Raw genomic sequence first — 16,206 nt, forward strand, 5'->3', positions numbered from 1 at the left:
CTTACTTTCAAATGTCGACTTCCGTCCAGTGTGTACCCAAACAGTTGCCAACAATTAGGGACAGCAATTGAGCAGTTGGTATGGTCACACTGTTTTTTCCAGGAACACGTCAGCATTTGTTCGAATGTCATTCCAGTCTGAAATTGCGACGAGCAAGCTGAGGTAGCAAGCGGAAAGAAACAACATAGAAAAACTATAATTCTAACAATTAAATAATTGTGAAATTCATTTTGCAGAATGCCAACTTACACCAGAGAGGAGCTCTTAGCCATTAGAAACAACATGTCTTCGCAATCGCAGCAGCAAAACGAGGAGCCGAAGCCGGAGGGCCGCGCAAATGCCGGGCAGCAGTCTCAGCTCGAGGCCCTGGTGACTCCCATTCACGCTTTGTGGAAGAAGTCCAAGGACATACAAAGGCACTTGGAGGCCTTCTATGCGACGGTTGATCAGCGCAAGTTGAAGTCTGGCGGCCACGATGAGCGCGCCCTGAAGGTGTTCCGGTCTGCCAGGATTTCCCTGGCGGACTTTCATAGCCAGCTGCATAAGCAGGTTTACGACATGACCGTAATGGAAATGCCACCGATGAAGCACCCGCTGAAGCCGCCGTCGCACCAGATGTCGTGCCTGGAGGTGGTTGAGTGTCTGCACATGCAAGTTGAAGAGCACAGCCAGCATATGAAGCAGCTGAAGAAGCTGCTGCAGGACCAGATGAAGGTGCTGGAGCAGCGTTTCGTCGAGATCGATCTGGCCATCAAGCAGCTCAATAAGGACTACAAGAAGGGCGACCCCTTGGCCAAACGCCGCACTAAATGAGAATCGAGCAACTGCGACGACTTTCAGACATAGTGTGGGCAAATGCGCTGAGCACGCCTAATCGACTATGTTTTGATAAATAAAGTACATTGAATACAAGTCTCTTTTTTTATTTATTATTATTCTTTGTTTTATTTTTTTTTTTCTAATTTGCTCTCGATAGTTTGTTTACTTCAGTAGCTGAGATTTCTCGCGAATAAACAAATACGCATCACTTCTCAGCCGCTGCATCGTCAGCTTTTTGCTGCCCTGGAGTCTAGCAACATTTCCAGATGCTTTGCAACAATTCAAATAAGTAAGTTTATGTATGTGTATATATAAAGGCCCTAGGCAGCATATATATACATGATTCAACAGAACATTCGTCAGTCGCCGGTCTATCGAGCCACAGCAAGTTCCAGAAGCTCCGCTCTGTACGTGAAAAGAACTTTAAATACTCTGGCAAGCTTAAAAGTTGTCAAGGTGCTGCCACTGTGCTGCGAAATTTCAAATTATTGCCTAGCGCTGCCACACAATTGCATGCAACCTGTGAGTACACAATGCTAGATAGAAGCCCCAGAAAGCTAAGACAATGTCACATCTCTAATTGCTATAGCGTCAACGAGATCATCAAAGAGAGCATCTGCTGCAAGTTTTTGAAAAGGTTGTGCAAGTTCTACTCTAAAAATTGGTTTAAATTTAAATATTGAAAATCCTTAGAGTGCTTTAGGTTTATCTATAATTTACCATTATTAAGTTTCACTAGTTCTAAAAATCTCATATGTATATAGGGAATTTCCAAGAACTACACAAATTGAATATATGCATTTCCCTTGCAGTTGCACATTAACAAAGCGGAATTTTAAAACATGGATAATTCCAATAAGAATACCGATATTGAGATTATCCCAAAATCGAGTGAAGCATCAGATGCCAAAGCGGATGAAGTGGAATGCTGCAAGGCAATACTAATGAAGGCAAATCAATTGCAATATCAGCTGAACAAGCTGTCCAGCAAAATAGATGGTTTGCAGTTGGTAGACCAATCCGGATTTATTGAGGAATCACTGCAGAACTTTACGCGGGACCTGGACAACCAGGTGGCTTCCATAAAAGCCATTCAAAATATGCAAGCCGAGGAGTTTGAGCAGAAGTTACTGGAGAAGGATCGGATGCGTCTTGAGTTGCTCGACGCATTGAATAAGCAGGAGCAGAGCCATTTGCAGGAGACTGAAAGTCTTAAAAAGCAGCTGGAGGCCAGCGACAAACGGTGCTTGGAGCTGGAGCATCAAGTCGAGAGCCACAAGAGCACCATTGAACACAACACCATCTGTTCAATTTGCTTCGATCAATGGAATTCGTCTACCGAGCATCGCCTGGTCTCGCTTGGCTGTGGACATCTCTTCGGGGACAACTGCATCAGGGATTGCCTGCGGCGAGTGCCGGAGTGTCCACAGTGCAGAGCTAGAGCTGACCAGGGTCAGATTCGTTATATCTATGGACGACCATTGTAGGATCCTCTAATAATGCTGAGAGATTTCTGGAGAAATGAATGAATTCATGAATATATATTATGTTATTATGTTATTGAAAAGTTGTTGGTGCTTGAAGAATTGCGGAACAATAAATATACAAGAGTTTCTATTTTAGATTTTGTGGAAGACCTCGATAGATTGGGACTCATTCACATAAGTAATCTGAGTATATTGGTTTTGTACATTGCTGCTACTTTTATTATGAATATCTGTTTCAGCTTCATATATGTAGATTCATATGCCAAACATTGACTGCAGTTGGCCCATGGCATATCTAGCATTTAGCGTAACATTCTTCACATAATGCTGATGCTTGTCTTGTAGGGAATTATCATGCCAGAGTCTACAATTATGCGCTGCCAGGCAGGAGACAGGAGGCAGGAGGCAGGAATGCTACACATGCAGCGTATAGAAGCCAACAGAAGCCGCCACAGCACAATCGGAGAATCGAGGCGAACAATGGACACCAGCTGGATCGGATGCTGCTGCTGCTGTTGCAGATGGCAGGCGAGTGCCATTTGTCGAAATGGCATTGAATCTGGGCATCGAATGCCGAAAATACAATTATGCTTAGCTCGATCAGAAACAAGATCTGCAATGCAAAGAGTTAGGAACAGAGCCAGGGAAAGCAAATCAATGGATGCGTTCAAGTGTAATCGACATTCCAGCAGTGCATAGCTCATTCTAATGCAAACACTGGCCAAGCCACCTTTGGCCAATTGATGGTTATTGCCAATTTGTATGCGACGACAGCGGCCAGCGAGCCAGAGAGCCAGCGAGCCAGAGAGCTAGCCAGCATATCATTTTCAGCTGTAGGATGTGGCAACCGACAATGCCGACCACAGATGCCGGCGATAATGGCGATAATAATTGTCTTTATCTTTTTAGCTCAAAATCCAGCCAGCAGCAGCAGCAGCAGCAGCAGCTCCAGCGTGTGGACGTCGTCTAACAATGAATTCCATACAATTGGCCGTTAGCCACACTTTCCCAGACCCGCACAATGGGCCGTGGCTTGGATATATTTTATTAGAGCAAACATTTCCAGTGTCCAGTTCGCATTTGGTGGTTGTGTAGAGCAGCGGCAATAGAATTCATACAAAATATGTGTTGAAAACCAAAATTTTCGTTATTTGCATATCAAGTGAATTGGGGGCGCCCAAAAGAAGACCAAAAAGGCACAAAGAAAAGCCACAAACGTAAAGGGAAACCAAAATGAAAATACAAATAAAAGCAGATAAATAAATAAATAAATACAAGCACTCAGTCCAAATGGAGTCATAAAACTTGATAAATGCTACACATTTGCTCAACTCAACTTTTTCTAAATGATAATGCTGATGGCGACGCCAGGCAGAGCTCTCGTGGAATGTAAGCGGTACCAACTGGAAGAAACAATAATAAAAAGTTAAATTTGTTGTCCACAAAGCGGGCTGGGCTGAGCTGAGCTAAGTTGGAGAGGGAAGGGCGGAAGAGAGATGGAGAGGGAGGGAAAGACAGAGTATGCAAATGCAAATGAGCATGTTTTCAAGATTCTATGGGTTCTCTGGGTCCTTGCAAGTTGTTGGAAATTTCTATAACGGAAGTCCGAGCACAGCAAACTTTACATTCATTAAGATTACAAATTTAAGGCAGCGCATTCGAATTCTGTTTAAAAAATGTATCAAATATCTACTAAATTATTTAAATATTTAATAAAGCAGTGACCAAAATATTTTATAATTATTTATTTTAAACTCAAGTTGTAACAAATTTATATATACTTCTACACTCATAGAGAAGGTATATTGATAGCATCGACAGCCTGGTCAAGGCATCAAGGCTCGGCTAGTCGGGCTCAGTGGGCTGGAGAAGCTCTACTTGTTCCAGCTCGTTTGCTGCATGACACTAAAACAGTTATGACGCCTGTGTCACACTCAAACTACTTTACAATATTTGTGCGCTGCGGCAGCGACGCGTCCACGTCGACGTCGACGTCATTCATAGACGATCAGACACACACACACACACACACTCACGCGCATAGAGAGAGACTGGCATTTTATGTCTTTTTTAATTGAAAACTTAAATTTGAAGCGACATGGAAAGGCTTTTATCAGCGCCGTAGTCAATGTTACGGGCGCTGGGCTGCCACCGTTCGTAGGCCTCCTCCGCCGCCTCTCCCCCATACCCGGCTCACCCCACGCTTGCAGTGGAAGCTCCCTTTAGGTTCTAAGTGGAGTTGTAGCTGCTGCAGCTACTGTCTGCCTGTCAGCGCTGAGCTCCAAATGATGTTGATGATAAATAAAGTAACGAGTTGGCATTAAAATGATGACAGCCACTTCACAGTAGGTGGGAAGGCGTGCTGCCCCAGCCGCATGCTCCGCTGCCCCACCTCTCCCCCTCTCCCACTCTCCGCGACTCTGATGCAGCCAGCTCCGACAATGACAACCAATGTTGGCGTTTATTAATAATTAGGTTGAAGCTCTCTTCACTATTCGGCTATGTGCGCCAATTGACATGACGACGATGATGATGATGATGATGATGATGATGATGATGATGGTGGTAAAGATGATGTTGTTGCTCGTTGCGAGGCTCGGCTCATTATAATTAGAAAAGTTTCCAAGTAGCTGAGCTAGTAAAATCGTTACATTAAATTACAGCGAAACTCTTTGTTTCTGACAAGTGCAATCAACTGCTGCTGCCGCTGATTTGACGTCTACCGCTCTGCTCCCCTCTCTCTGGCTCTGGCTCTGACTCTGGCTTTAACGGGGCATCCATAAAATGTGGCCACAAAATTCATATTCATCAACTTAAACGGCAGGCCAAGTGCCTCATATCATATATGGGCTAGCTAGCTGTGCGTGTGTGTATGTGTGTGTGTGTGTGTGTGTGTGAGCACGCACAGCTCTGTCATGTAATTACCCATCGTTTTTTGGCACAATCTTGACCACCTCGTTAAATGTTGGCGCGGTGCTCTCAAAGATCCAACCCCCCATTTCGAGCAAATTGCATGTTGCCCCCGGTTAGCCGTCATTGTTGTTGTTGTTGTTGTTGTTGCTGTTGTTGGCTTGAATGAGAACGAGTTCATTTGGAACACAATTCGATCGTTGGCCATTTCAATAAAACGCTTTTTCTTCCACTCATATTACGCGGATGCTTTTTCGCATTGGCTTCTCCCGCAGCGACTCTACGGCTCATAATCATTACGGGAAAAGAAGAACAAGAAGAGAGCTTGTTATGGAAACGATCATACAGCAAACTGGGTTTATTGTTATGATTCACGGTAACTTTGGCAATTTCATCGGCGTGAATCAACGGGTAGCCCAAGCCGAGCCCAAGCCGATGCCGAAGCCCCAGCCCCGGAATCATGCCTATTCTTCGATAGTAACTCTGAGTAATCATATGCTAAACGGGCCGGCTTGCCTGTAAATACTAAACAGATTTATAGCTGTCTACTTAAAATGCTAGATGCTAGTTTATGCTCATGTGACAGCAGAGAGCTTCAAGGCTATAAATACATAAAGAAAAAAAATCATCATATAACTCTTTTCTGTGTTCGTTTTCTCTTCTCTTTTTGTTTGCCTGGCGTTTGTGAAGCAGCTGTCCAATTTCTTAAATATCCGACACACACACACACACACACATACACAGACACTGAGAGAGTCGAGGGATCTGGGCACTGTCAGACGTTGGGCCGCCTGCCGCTGTCAATGTCAGCACATCAAAAGTTGTCAAATATCAGTTATCAGCAGGCAAAGTAACATGGTCGAAAGGCAGGCCAGGCAAGACGGCGAAGGAAACGGAGAGCAGGCCAGCGAGTGCCAGATAGTCCCATATTGATGTCCAGTTGCATGTCGAGGCACGGCCAGACGAGGAGTCGACCAATCCAACTGACTGACTGACTGACTGACAGTTGACAGTTCAGCCAGGGACCGACTCTGTGCGACTCCTGCTCCTCGTAGCAGCCAAGCTGTCTGCCACAGTCATTGATATTGTCTTGTTGTTGTTGCTGTTGTTGTTGTTGCCTTTGTTCCCATAGAGAGCTAAAAGCAACCTTTGACAATTAAGGCACAACACAGTGCGAAAACCTATCGCAAAAGGTTGCCAATGAGCTGGAATGGAAGTGTTGCCAATGCCCCCACCAAAAAATAAAAAGAATGCTCTCAAGTCTTATCAGTCAACTCTCGAATGGAGTCGGATATGCCAGATGCAAATTTCAGCTGTCTGTCTCTATGTGTCCAACGGCTACCGCGGATTGGTCCAAAATTAGATTTCCATGCACAGCAACACAGAATTTATTGTGGTGCAGCCAATGCATTCATTAGACGCTTCCTATGTTTGTGTGGCTATCACATTCCAAGCCATGGACATGGCCACAATTCACTCAACATGCAGAGAGCAGAGGCAGAGAGAGAGAGGAGTGAAAGAGAGGGAGATGGAGTGAGTGAGAGAGAGAGCAGGATGGCAGGTATTCATTTCAACGCAGCTCGAGCTCGTAAAACTGTCAAAATGCACCGGCTACCGGACGGCTGTTGCTTCTATGTCCATATACATTCAGCTAGCTGCCTGGCTGCCTGGCTGTCTGTCTGTCTGTCTGGGTCTAGCTGGCGGCTCGCAATGCGAAATGCTATCTGCGCCACACATGCAACAATTAGCAAAACAAACGCGATATCATAAAATAATATTAATTTGTAAAACAATCGCTGGCGTAAACAACAACGACAACATATAGAGCCTAGGCCTAGCCTAGGCTTGCCTTGCCTTGGCCGTGCTCCGGCGTATGGCCCATCCTCTTCGCTCGGCACCCCACAATTAAAGGCTGCGCCGCTGACGTCGCTGCGGACGCCGTCGCGCATGCGTAATAAGCACTTTTCCGTCTGACAACACAATAAAATGTCATGATATGCCCCACGCTCTGTGGGATTCCGTCCGCCCCGGCAAACGCTGAAGCCAAGCTGGATCCTCGCTCTCCAGCTACTCCTACTCTGGCCGTCGTATTTGTTTTTAACTTGTCCAAAACTATGGCCACTGTCAGCCAAGCAGCTAGCCAGCTAGCCAGAACCGGCATCGACTGCACGTAGTTTCGGGCCTCTTGCGCATTCTTATAGCATATAAACGTCTCGGATTGCAATTAAAATCAATAAATCGGTAACTAGCCTGCCAGCTGGTTTATAACCGTTGCATCGCGTAGCACTCGAGATTTACGCAGAGATCGCATAGATGCGCCTGTCGACTGGTTTAGAGCCTCGTCTATGGCCATTTAGCGGGGATCGCTTTAAAACTAAACGGTAACAGCTTAGCATTTTATTGTAGTTTAACGAGCGCTGCAAACTACATTCTGTTATTATATAGAGCTTCCATTAATTGAAGCAACTATTTTATTTATTAGAAATGCCCAAAGTCTATTTATACGAAGTACAATTTGAACTGTTCCACTTACTATCCAACTTGTACTCAAAGCGAGCATAAGAAAATCATGCAGCTCGTATTTTAAGAACTATATAGAACTGAGATCTATAGGCTGATTAGATTTTCTTCACGATTGTTTCAAATTTATTTGGATGGCTTCACATGAGTCAATCAGAGCCACAGTCAAATGGTTTAACTGCAAGTTAGCGGCTCATATTACATCGCTGACCAGCTGTTATTTGAGCTGATCGCGATGCTGACAAGAGCGGAAGATTGATCTACCGATCAGCCGATGGCCACCTTCAAGACTCTGATATTTGGCCTGATTATGGACGCTGACAGGTGACCGAGGCAGCAACGACTGCCTCAGCTGTCCAGCCATGGACTGATGCATGTGTGTCAATGGCTGGACACGATCATAGGACCACCGGCGACAGTGGCGACTCTGTGCGTGTGCGTGTGTGTGTGTGTGTGTGCGCGCCTTTTAATCGCTTCCAATGACGTCTCGAATGATGCCTCACTTATGTGTGAACCTACCGGGCTGCTGTCAAGAGCTGCCGCTGCCTGTTTGTAGCGATCGATAGAGATGATCTCGTACACCCGACGCAGCCGCTGCCAATAGAATTGTTCGGTGCGCCCGGGAATTGCACTGGGCCCTGGCTGCCAGGCTGCCAAGCTGCCAGGCCGCCAGACAGCCCCACAACATTTTGTTGATCATGATTTTTGAGTTGACAAGATGTCACCGCCAGCGATCGCTGGTAGAGGCTGGTAGGGGCACGTTGCTAGAATGTCGGCCTGCATGTTGCGTCCTTGTTGAGCAACAATTTTTTTTCCGCTGCTGCTTTTTAGTTTTATTTTTTTCCTGGCATCACTTTCTTTGCTGTGGATGTGGCCGTGTTTGATCGCTGGCTTAGATCGATCGCAGGTTTTTTGTTTCTTTTGCTCTGGCAATTTGGAGCGCAGCGCACATCGATTGCAATGCAGCTGATAAGCGCTCTGGGCTGCTGGGATGCCACAGCTCCGAGCTTAATCATGGTCTGGCTACAGCTGCAGGTGCCGCTTCGAGCGATCGACATGTCTGCAATGTTTACAACACTATAAAAAGAGAGCAAGAGGGACGAAGAGAGAGGTGGAGAGAGGGAGAGAGAGAGGGAGAGGGAGGGGAGAGGGAGCATAAACAGTTTGTTGGAATTGGAATTTTAATCAGCTTGGGGCCGCTTTAATTCAATTACATGCCACGCTTGATATGCTGCTGGGTGTTGGCCATAGGTTAAGCAGCTTCCTGACCCAATGCGGGTCGTTCGTTGCGTGGGCCACAACTCAGACTGCCAACTGGCAACGGGAACGTGTTGTTCTCTGCGCTCCTCAATCAGAGCGTAAAAGTTCGCCGCGGCATTGCATACATTGATTGATTCCGATAAAACGCTGTCCGCCGCACTCTGGTGACAGCCTTTGTAAATGGCTTCCGGCAACACTTTTGATAGCAATTAAAAAATACGTAAGGGCACAAAAGGCGCAACAGACTCGCCCCCTCTCTCTCCCTCCCGCTCTCACCCTCTCTATCTTGGCCATGTATCTGTAGCTACAGCCTGTTTGCCTGTTGATGCCTTTAGCTATATCTTTGGCCATTCGGCGCACAATTGCGCGATTAATCATTGCGCGCTCAGTGAGTTGTCAGCTGTGACTGGGCCGCCGCCTTAGAGATCGCATCGCATCGCATCGCATCGCCTCGGTGCGGTTCGTCCGTCACATGCGATTGGACACTCAATGGCCAGCCAGACAGTTGGCTAGTTGGGCAGTTCGACTCTGGGAAAAAGAAAACATTCGAAATGCATTTCAAATGCAATGCGCTCAACACTTTTTATTTCTATTCGCCGCCTTTGGCCATTCATGCGTTAAGAATCGCCAGGCGCAACTTTTGTCCACATTTTGCAGCGCCGTCAATTTGCAGCAACAACAACAGCAGCAGCAGCAGCAGCAGCAGCAGCAACGTCGCGACGTCAGACCTTCCCTTCAGTTTGGGGTCTGCTTTGTTTGCACTTCTTGGCGTAAAGTTTTGTGTGTTTTGCTCCATTTGAGCGGCGAACTGTGAGCTGTGAGTCGAACTTCCGTGAATGCCCTGCCCATTGGACGAACAGAATCAGAAGCAGAAGCAGAAGCAGAGGCAGGAGCGGTAGCTGGAGCTGCAGCTCAGTCGAGCGAGAAGCAAAAGCAAAAGCCGAAGCGGAGAAGTTGGGCTGCTTGTGGACTGCGTGTTGCTCGGCAATTCAATAAAGTGTTTTATTTAATGGAAAATCTTTCAATTGTGGAAAATGGTGTTAATTAGCCGCCATTAAGATCATAAATTAGTCGCTACAAACGATTATGACGCGATTGTTGTTCTTGTTGTTGTTGTTGTTGCTGCTGCTGCTGACGTTGCCTTTCTGCCGGCATTTCTACAAAGTGCTTTTCCTATACACACACACACGCACACACACATTTATATATGACTCTATATATGGCCAAGTGCCCCGACAGTGCATGTTTGCTTTACGGTACATTTGCTGTTATGACTTTACTTATATAGGTAATGTGCAGATGTTTGATTTACGAAAGTGATTCTTATGTGTAGAGAGAGAGAGAGAGGGAGAGGTAGAGAGTGAGAGAGAGAGAGAGAGAGACGTAAATGAAAGTAGCTCGAGGAGAAAGGCTGCCACTGGAGTTGGCTCTTTTAATGGGAGGTTCTAAAAATGCACCGAGTGCTGCATGAATCATCAAATTAGAGAAATATTCAAACTCAAGCATAATTTCTCATGTAAAAGCTAACACAGCTGAGATCTTATCATCTGGCTAAGCCATCAACACTTCAAATGGAAAGAAAGCGCACAGTTCATCAAAAACTAAAAAATGTTCCTGCTGTAGAGAGTTCAGTGTCCTGTCGAAGAAGCAAACGAGAATCGAGCCACATTCCATGGCGGCACACACACACATAGAGCTTCATTAGGCTGCGCAGCCTACACCCACTTGGCTGGACGAGTGCTACATAAACCTAATCAGTGATCACACTTAAAGCCAGCACACGGGGCTGTCCATGTTCCGTCCAGTCTGCCCTAATTGAAGCCAGTTGGTGGCGGGGAGTGGGAGGGAGAGGGGGGATGGGGGCCTCGTATTTGTAGAGCTCAATCGCTCATTATCAGTTGTTTGTTGCCGCCGCGATTGGTAATCAACGTAGGCGAGCAGATTTGTCAAGCGGCAACAGCATTATATGTAGGTTAATTTCGCGCACAACTCAAGATATCGCACAGACAGAGACAGAGAGAGAGAGAGAGAGAGAGAGAGAGACGGAGGAGTGAGAGAGAGGGTGGTAGTGGGGCTGCTAGCTGCTTTGATTAGCATTACAAATGATTCGAGTAATGTGCACTTAAGCGGTCGCACTGCATCCACAGCCCTCTCAGACTGGCCGTCTACGAGAGGCGACTCGACTCGACTCGACTCGAGGCAGCGCGCTTTATCCTAGACAGAGTGACGTGTGTTCTGGATATGGGCAGCGCAAGGCACTGCATCCCGATGACTTGCAATTCATTTTCGGTGTGTGGGCAACCGGCCGAAAGATGCGCGGCCTCTGGCGCCTCAAGCACATCCATGCCATGCCATGCTGCATGCGAGTGTATGCAAAATAAGCGACGCTCACATTCACACTTGCCGCCTCCAACGCGACTGTGATGCAGATCCTCAGCCCAAGCCAGGGCAGAGCAGGCTCTGCATCAGACTCTGACTCTGCCTCTGACGCTGGCCATTGGCCATTGGCCATAAAATATCGGCATTTTATTAGCGCGTGCATCCCATTTGCCGCTTTTCATTGCGATTTTAAAAGTGTTCCCGTGTTTTGATAGCCGCACTATCAGTGACCCATGGAAATAAATGTGGCCTATAGAGATTATGCCTTCCTGCGGACAGGCCGCAGACATCTCAGCGCGTCAACGCGTGGTTGCTGCTGCTGCTACTCACTGGTGGTGGTGGTGGAGGTGGCGGCGGCGGTGTCGGTGGTGCTGCCGCTGCTGCTGCGTCTGTCTGCAGTGGAGCAGCACACATGCCTAATGAAATATGGCGCAATAATGCCGCATAACGGCTATTTAGGGCCACTCATCGCCATTCCCGGCTTAATCATTCGACTGCAACTCCACTCCGACTGCGACTGCGACTCCGACTGCGACTCGTTCCATGCGACTCTAATGCGTCGCTGGTTCGCGCTTCTGCTGTCGCCGTTGCCCGCAGTGCCAATGGCCCAAAGACCACAAATTAACTGCACATCAAACATAATCATTTGTGAAAGCTAAAATCGGAGCAAAACAACACCTATGGTGTGTCCAGTCTGGCAAATTACTTAAACACACGGGGCAACCTGCCCAAAAACCAAAAAAAAAAAAATGCGAAAGTCGCGAGAGCAACGACAGTCAATGATGAACGGGCAGATATCCTGTAAAGTGAGCTGATATGTGCTGGAAGGACTCTCATTTGAATTAAATATTAAAGTAAACTAGAATAGAAGGAATCTCTTATACGCTACTGTTAATAGTTATGAGGTATATTTTTGGAGTATATAGAGCAAAAATATATATCAACTTGAGTTTAAGGAACGCAGTTCATCAGCGGCCAATTTATATTAAATAATTTACTATCAACTAGAGCTGATCTAACTTTTATTTAAATACTTGGGTTTCCTGCTCTGTTATTTAAAATTTCAAACCTCGCCTTAATCATTTTCATCTGCTCATAAAAACCATATCTCCCTCTTTCAAATACACTTCATATATATTTCTTCTCATCAGAGAGTATGATTTTCCTTCACTGCCTTCCCTCATTCCATCCTATGTTACCAACACTCCCTCCAGCATTATATACCCCATGCTACCTATTGAATCTGCGCATTATAATAATAAACTCACACTGTCTGACCTTGTTGCAGCGTCGAGTTAGGCCTTCCAGTTGAGAACTGCGAACTGCAGTCGACTGCGACTCCTCCTCCTCCTCCTCCTGCTCCTCCTGCGCCTCCTACTCCTGCTCACATCCAATTGGCCAGTTGACAACAAAATTTTTGGTGGACCGCCCGCCACAAGCGATAATTCTTCCAGTGCTATGACAACTAAATTGCCATGGCCGTATTTGCCAAGCAGTCCATAAAGAGCACCAGACACCAGGGTCCGGCTCAACCCGGCCTGGCCCGGCCCTATGGAAAGTTGGAGCCTATTGCCGAAAAAGAAACCAAACGCCGCTGCCCAGTTAATTCGCATGATGATGAATTCCAGCGAAAAAGGGCTAAGTAAATGGCAGAGAGAAGCGGGTGAAGTTTTATACGGTTAGTCTGATTCCAGCTCTGGTTCTACTGCTGCTGCTGCTGGCTCTGGACTGACTCTAATTGTTGGGCTACGAGACCAAATCGGAGTAAGGAGTCCGATTCTGAGCTGGGTCCCACACATCAGTTGCAGCCAGTTGAGTTCTCACTTTTGTATAAAACTCAGCTTCGTTTATTTGAAAATTTCTTCATTTTTCGGAATTTGGTAATTGCCGGCACTGACTCTGACTCTGGTTCTGGCCTGGCTTTGACTCTGACTACGACTTTGGCTCTGGCTCTGGCTCTGGCTTGCGGGCTGTTTGCTGATCTTTCACTGATTTTTTGGCTTTTTGGCATTGCTGTGGCTGCTGGCCAGGTTCTCTTCTGTTTGTTGTTGTTGATGTTGTTGTTGTTGTTATTGTTATCATTGCGCGCCCGTTGCCAGTGATTGCCACTTAAACCGTTAAGCAAACGCCGTGCGAGCGGCTCAGCTGCAGTTGGAGCTTGGCAACTTTGTTTCGCAAATGACTCTTGGGCTTGGTTTTTAAATTAACTTCTTTTATACTTCTCTTGCCTCTTCTTCTTCTCCTTCTCCTTCTCCCTCTACTTCTTCTTCTTCCTCTTGTTTTTTTGCTGGCTTGCTGTTGATTTTGGTTCTGTGGGGATGGGCATGCAGCTGCATTCCAATGCACTTAACGCATTCTCTACTCAGATAAGTTTCAATTACAAATTGGGTTCGTTCTTTTTGGAGTTTTAATTGACAATGCTGGCAGCTTGATACGGATCTTCTGGCAGATTTCGTCGGCATATCTTGCCTGGTTTATTTGGGTAAGAGCACTCCTCCCTCTCCCTCTCTCTATCTCTCTATCTCTCTCTCTCTCTCTTCTCTCAACATATCATATTATTTATGATATTCTTTGTGCTTATTCCATGTTGATGCCTGTTTGAAGTCCATCTGCGACCGAGTTGCAAATGAACTGTGGCTGCTTTATGTGAATGCTTCTTCTCTGGCATTGCTTAGCTCAACTATCGCGTCGCCTGTTCCCAAGGGCAGAGGCTCTCCTTCTGTGCCGCCGACATTAGCATTAACCTTCATACAGGGCGCTCGCTAGCTCGCTCGTTAGCAGCCATGGGCAATGGGCAATTTAACTATAGAGCTGCTCTCCATGAGCACGAAAACTAAAGGCGAAATAAAATACACGCATTTTACATGCTCGTAAACGTGTGTTACATATGCACACACACAGCTAGGGCTAGGGAGGGGCATGGGTGTGTGTCTAGAGAGAGAGATAGAGAGAAAGAGAGAGAGATGGGTCTCTGGTATGGGGTATACGGACGCAGGAGCTGGAAAATATATAACCTCAACTACTTTATGCATAAATTTAGCAAGATTGCGAAGCTACCCCATGGCGAGCTAATGTTGTAAATTATAAATATGACACCTACTCCTAGCCAGAGCTGGAGCTAGCCTGAAAACCCGTGGGCAGGCAGCCAGCCAGCTAGCTAGCCAGGAAGGCCAACAGGCTGGGACTTGGGCACAGCTGCCTTGAAATTTATACGCGCCGACAAGCCCATGCTAACATACTCGAGTGACAGGAAATATCCTGAGCAACCAAACCCCTCCTGCTCCTCCCCGCTCACGTCTGGCTGCAGTTGCGGCTGCGCCGGCGGCGACTTAATTGGTTGCCGAAGCAGCGGGAAATCGCCGCCGGAACGCGCTTAATTAACCAAAATGCATTTCCAGTTTAGATCTGCGCTACTTGACCAACTTGGCCAATTGCCAAACCAGCTAACAACAAAACACTTCGCACTGACCTAGCCGGGAATTCGCCGACTTCCAGATATGCATTTCAGTTCGAATTCGAGTGCGAGTGCAAGTCGAAAGTCGACAAAAAAATCAACTAATTACAGCAGGCAACAAAAGTGGATTTCCAACATGGTTGAGCTCCATCTAAGTGGGCTGAAGATCTATCATATTCCCGTCTCCATCCTAGGCAAGCGACAGTCTGGCCTGCTGCCGCCTTTAGTTAGCGCACAATCTATGACATATGCAGATGCGTTCCCTTATTTTGCTGTCTAGTGTCTAGGCCAAGGAAACAAACCAATTGCCTGGCTGCCTGCCTGCCTGTTGGCTACGCATGCGCCAGAGACTAAACCAGAGACTGAGCCGGAGCCTGAGCCTGAGCCTGAGCCTGCGTTTGCGCCTTGGGCTCAATCTTGGTCGCATGCATTGTTTTGTTTGTTAGCGGAAGAATGTAACGGTGCTTTATGGTAAGTTGCTAGCTCCAAGCTGGCCGACTGATCGCCAAGCACTCACCCACCTCGCTCTGCCACTCTCCCGCTCTCCATCTCTCTCCCGCTCTGGAGCAAGATGCGTGCATAGCTTTGCCTGCGTTACGTTTATTTTATTTTCTTTATTTTATTTTTTTTTCGGTAGCCTCACAGCCACGCAGAACAAAGGCCAATTTTCAGCAGATTTAATCACGCGCGAGAGCACAGAGACGGCAACAATGGACCGAGAGTGTTGGTAAGTGGCAAAAACGCATTAGAAAAAAGAAAAAAAAAACAGTATGAAAAAAAAAAAAACAAGAAACGCTCTGCCGACTATTGGACCAATGGACCATCTGACCAACTATGACTATCGCGTCCAACGACTGCCGTCCGCCGCCCGCCATCCGCCGCCCGCCATCCGCCGCCGTGCTCTGCCGACTGCCGACTGCATTCTCTTTGGCATTTCATTTTTCCGCTTTGGCTTTTCCAATGAAAAATAATAATAATTGACAGGCAGGCGCTGCCAATGTGGGAATTTGGATTATTAACGAATTGTTGCTGCCTGTTTTAAGAGGGGACAACAGACAAACAGCAAAGCAACAGCGGCGACAACAGCGACCACGCAGCATTTGCAAGCAGCCGACGCATAAAATTTATGCCCCAGCCAAGGGCCCCAACAATCGGCGCTGGCGGGGGCGGGGGCGGGGGCAGCGGCAGCTCTCCAGATGCTGCAAATGCTTCGATCACGTACGCGACGCAATTAAATGACAATTCTTTAGCTACTTGGCGGCCAGTTGCCAATTGGCATGCGGCACCAAGGCAGCCAGCCAGCCAGTCAGCCAGCTAGCCAGGTTAACTAAGGCATAAGAATGATGCTAACTATTTAGCGCATCCAGCAGATACAGT

At 46.9% G+C, this 16,206-nt stretch overlaps 2 protein-coding genes across 3 annotated transcripts; both read left to right on the forward strand.

The window, feature by feature from the left end:
• The first annotated feature begins 56 nt into the window (after positions 1-56).
• On the forward strand, positions 57-912 carry LOC6582234. The gene is made up of 2 exons (XM_002007902.4): positions 57-162; positions 237-912. The coding sequence occupies exons 1-2, from the start codon at positions 125-127 to the stop codon at positions 811-813; spliced, it is 615 nt and encodes a 204-aa protein (XP_002007938.2). The 5' UTR covers positions 57-124; the 3' UTR covers positions 814-912.
• An 87-nt stretch (positions 913-999) lies between these two features.
• LOC6582235 (E3 ubiquitin-protein ligase RFWD3) lies at positions 1,000-2,441 on the forward strand. Of its 2 annotated transcripts, none has more exons than XM_032731388.2 (2): positions 1,000-1,341; positions 1,632-2,441. In XM_032731388.2, exon 2 carries the CDS (start codon positions 1,662-1,664, stop codon positions 2,304-2,306), a length of 645 nt encoding a protein of 214 aa, XP_032587279.1. In that variant the 5' UTR covers positions 1,000-1,341; positions 1,632-1,661; the 3' UTR covers positions 2,307-2,441. The 2 variants fall into 2 exon arrangements, with proteins under 2 accessions (XP_032587279.1, XP_002007939.1); XM_002007903.4 differs by lacking the exon at positions 1,000-1,341 and adding an exon at positions 1,355-1,456.
• The last annotated feature ends 13,765 nt before the right edge of the window (positions 2,442-16,206 follow it).

Source organism: Drosophila mojavensis, unplaced genomic scaffold (assembly GCF_018153725.1).
Source record: "Drosophila mojavensis isolate 15081-1352.22 unplaced genomic scaffold, ASM1815372v1 contig_74, whole genome shotgun sequence".
Classification (NCBI taxonomy): Eukaryota; Metazoa; Arthropoda; class Insecta; order Diptera; family Drosophilidae; genus Drosophila; species Drosophila mojavensis.